At 49.0% G+C, this 2714-nt stretch overlaps 1 protein-coding gene across 3 annotated transcripts in view; it reads right to left on the bottom strand.

Moving 5' to 3' along the window:
• The window catches only part of PRR5 (proline rich 5), a 62296-nt gene that overhangs the window by 40158 nt on the left and 19424 nt on the right, over window positions 1–2714 (bottom strand). For all 3 annotated transcript variants that reach the window (XM_015423581.1, XM_015423582.1, XM_015423583.1), the window contains exon 3: window positions 1630–1710. In XM_015423581.1, the coding sequence (XP_015279067.1) occupies window positions 1630–1710 (81 nt within the window). The remainder of the gene's footprint in view (window positions 1–1629; window positions 1711–2714) is intronic.

Genomic DNA, 2714 nt, shown 5'->3' with positions numbered 1-2714 from the left:
GGGGGTGAATCTGGCCTGTTACAGCCGGCCAGATTAACCTGGGGTTACTCTAGCCTAGGCCAGAATAACCCCTCCGGGGTTATTCTAGGCTAGGCCAGAGTAACCCCGGGGTTACTCTGGCCGGGGGGGTTAATCCGGCCTGTTACACCGGTTCTCCCAGATTAGAGTCCGCGCACTTTAAATCCACCCAGATTAGAGTCCGCCGGCTCCTTTAAGTGCAGGGAACTGCCATTTCTGGAAATCTGGCGCGCGGGCGGGTGGGCCCCCCCGCGGACGTTCCCAATGTGACGTTATCACGTTGGGAATGCCCTGCCCCCTCCAGGAACGCTCCCAAAGTCCCCCGCTGGGGGTGGAAGATGGACTTGGCATCCCTAATATTCTCAGTGGTCACATAAGGAGATGATTCTCTCCTAGAGGTCAAGGACCTACATACCTTCGGGACCGCCTCTCCCAGTATGCCTCTGGAAAAGCGTTACGCTCAAGGAATAAGAACTTCCTGGTGGTCCCTGGCCCAAGAGAAGTCCTGGCCCCCGCCTGTTGGAACTGTCTGCCGGGCATCTGGTTGAGGACAGCGACGGGGCACTCTCTGGCACTCTCATACACTTCCCCCATCCCTCGTAATCCCCCCCCCGAAACCTGGGGAGCTGAATTTTTCCCTGCCATCCTGTATATGTATTTGTACATTGCTTTTACTTTTTGATATTTATTGGTTGTTTTAATTTAGATTTTAATCTGAGAAACTGTATATTACATGTTGTAAGCTGCCCTGAGCCCGACTTGTAGGGAAGGGCGGCCTAGCAAATCCAATTTAATAAATAACTAACTCAACAAAACATAACAGGAGATTTGGCGCTATTCTGTTTCCATGCATAAAGTGCAACTCACATGACTCATTCTTGCATATTTTTCAGGAGGAGGAAGAGGAAGAAGATTGGATTTATACCTCGCCCTTCACTTGGAGTCTCAGAGGGGCTTACGATCTCCTTCCCTTCCTCTCTCCACAACAGACACCCTGTGAGATAGGTGGGGCTGAGAGAGCTCTGAGAGAACTGTTCCTGAGAGAACAGCTCTGAGAGAACGGTGGCTTGCCCAAGGTCACCCAGCAGCTGCATATGGAGGAGCAGGGAAACAAACCTGATTCTCCCAGATTAGAGTCTGCGCTCCTAACCACTACACCAAACTAGTGGTAAAATGAAAGTGGTAAAATGAAAGCGATGTGGTAAAATGGTAAAATGAAAGTGGTAAAATGAAAGCTCCTAACCACTACACCAAACTAGTGGTAAAATGAAAGCGATGAAAGTCACAAGGACACCTAGAAGTCAATCATAGTCTAACCCATCTCTCAGAATTGGGATGCGGATAATTTGGAGGGGGGGGGACAAGACATGCCACCCCAAATTCCTTGCCAGGAAGTGTGGGAAGAATCAAATAAATATGAAACCCCTGGTCTATATGATCTTCTTGGGTTAGGGACATGCCTTTCTCCCTGCTTTGTTACCAATGGCACTAAATAAACATACCATATAAAACAAGACAGTGTTGTTTCCTCCAAAGGCTACAAGAACCAAGAATGTGCAGCAAAGAGGTTCTCTTGCAAACTATGTTGTCGTCTCTGATGATTTCACTCACCGGACTCCGTCATTGAGGTTGTACAGCTCATGCTCCGGAAGGCCTTTTCTCTGGAAAACAGCTATTACTCCATTGTGGATACTGTGAGAAACAGGGTGGGAAATGAATGTTAATATGCAACCTGGCAGGAAGCTTTTACAACTTGCATTCTCAGGTGAGGGTGGAACTATGCTGGTGTTTGCCTGAGAGAGATGTTGCTCAGGGCAGCATACATTAGTCTCCCCTTCCCCATTTTACCCTCACAACAGTGGGAGGGAGGTTAGGCCAAGAGAGAGTGTGACTGGCCAAGCTCATCCAGTTAACTTCATGGCAGAGTGGGGATTTGAACTCACATCTTCCAGATCCCAGCCCAGTACTTTAATCACTATAACCAAGCTGCCTCTTTGAATACTTTGAATAACAATTTGTTTTCCTTAACCATGATTAAGTGTTGCTTCTGAATATCTATACCATGCGTAACACATGGCTTTAAACCAGGGTGAAGAGCATAACTTGAAGTGAGCCTGCATTACCCACGGCTAAGTGTTCATCTGTACCAAGCAAGCCACGGTTATGGATGTTTTCATGCCTTTCGCTGCAAGATAACAAACAGGTCCTGCCGGTGTCTCCTTAAACACACTTTCTGGGGGCAGCCTTTAGGTCACCAAACTCAACCATGAGCCATTTGGGACCTTAAGAAGGATTAAAGCAGCGAGCAATGGTTAAGACTGTATCTGCACAGGGCCTCTCTCTCTCTCAGCCTAATCTACTTCACAGGATTGTTACTGAGAATAAAATGGCACAGTGTTATGTGTATTGTCCTGACAAAAAGAGGGGATACACATATAATACATTTATAAAAGTAATAGTGGAATAGTTAACTGCCTGGCTGCCAGGAGACATAGGCTTGCCAAGTCCCCCCGGGGGGCGGGGAAACCCCCGGCCCAGAGGCCCGTTTCCCGCTGCCGCCGGATTGGGCCCCAGGGGGAACTCCACCCCAACGTGCACGTCACCAGGAAGTGACGCGGCCACGCCGGGCACGCTGGGGGCGGGGCCACAGTCATCCGAGGGAAAACTCTATGGTTTTCCCTCAGACTGTCGTGGCC

This window comes from Gekko japonicus, unplaced genomic scaffold (assembly GCF_001447785.1).
Source record: "Gekko japonicus isolate JY-2015 unplaced genomic scaffold, Gekko_japonicus_V1.1 scaffold3938, whole genome shotgun sequence".
Lineage (NCBI taxonomy): Eukaryota > Metazoa > Chordata > Lepidosauria > Squamata > Gekkonidae > Gekko > Gekko japonicus.
Note: the sequence above shows the minus strand (reverse complement) of the source record. Positions and strands in the feature narration are given on the sequence as shown.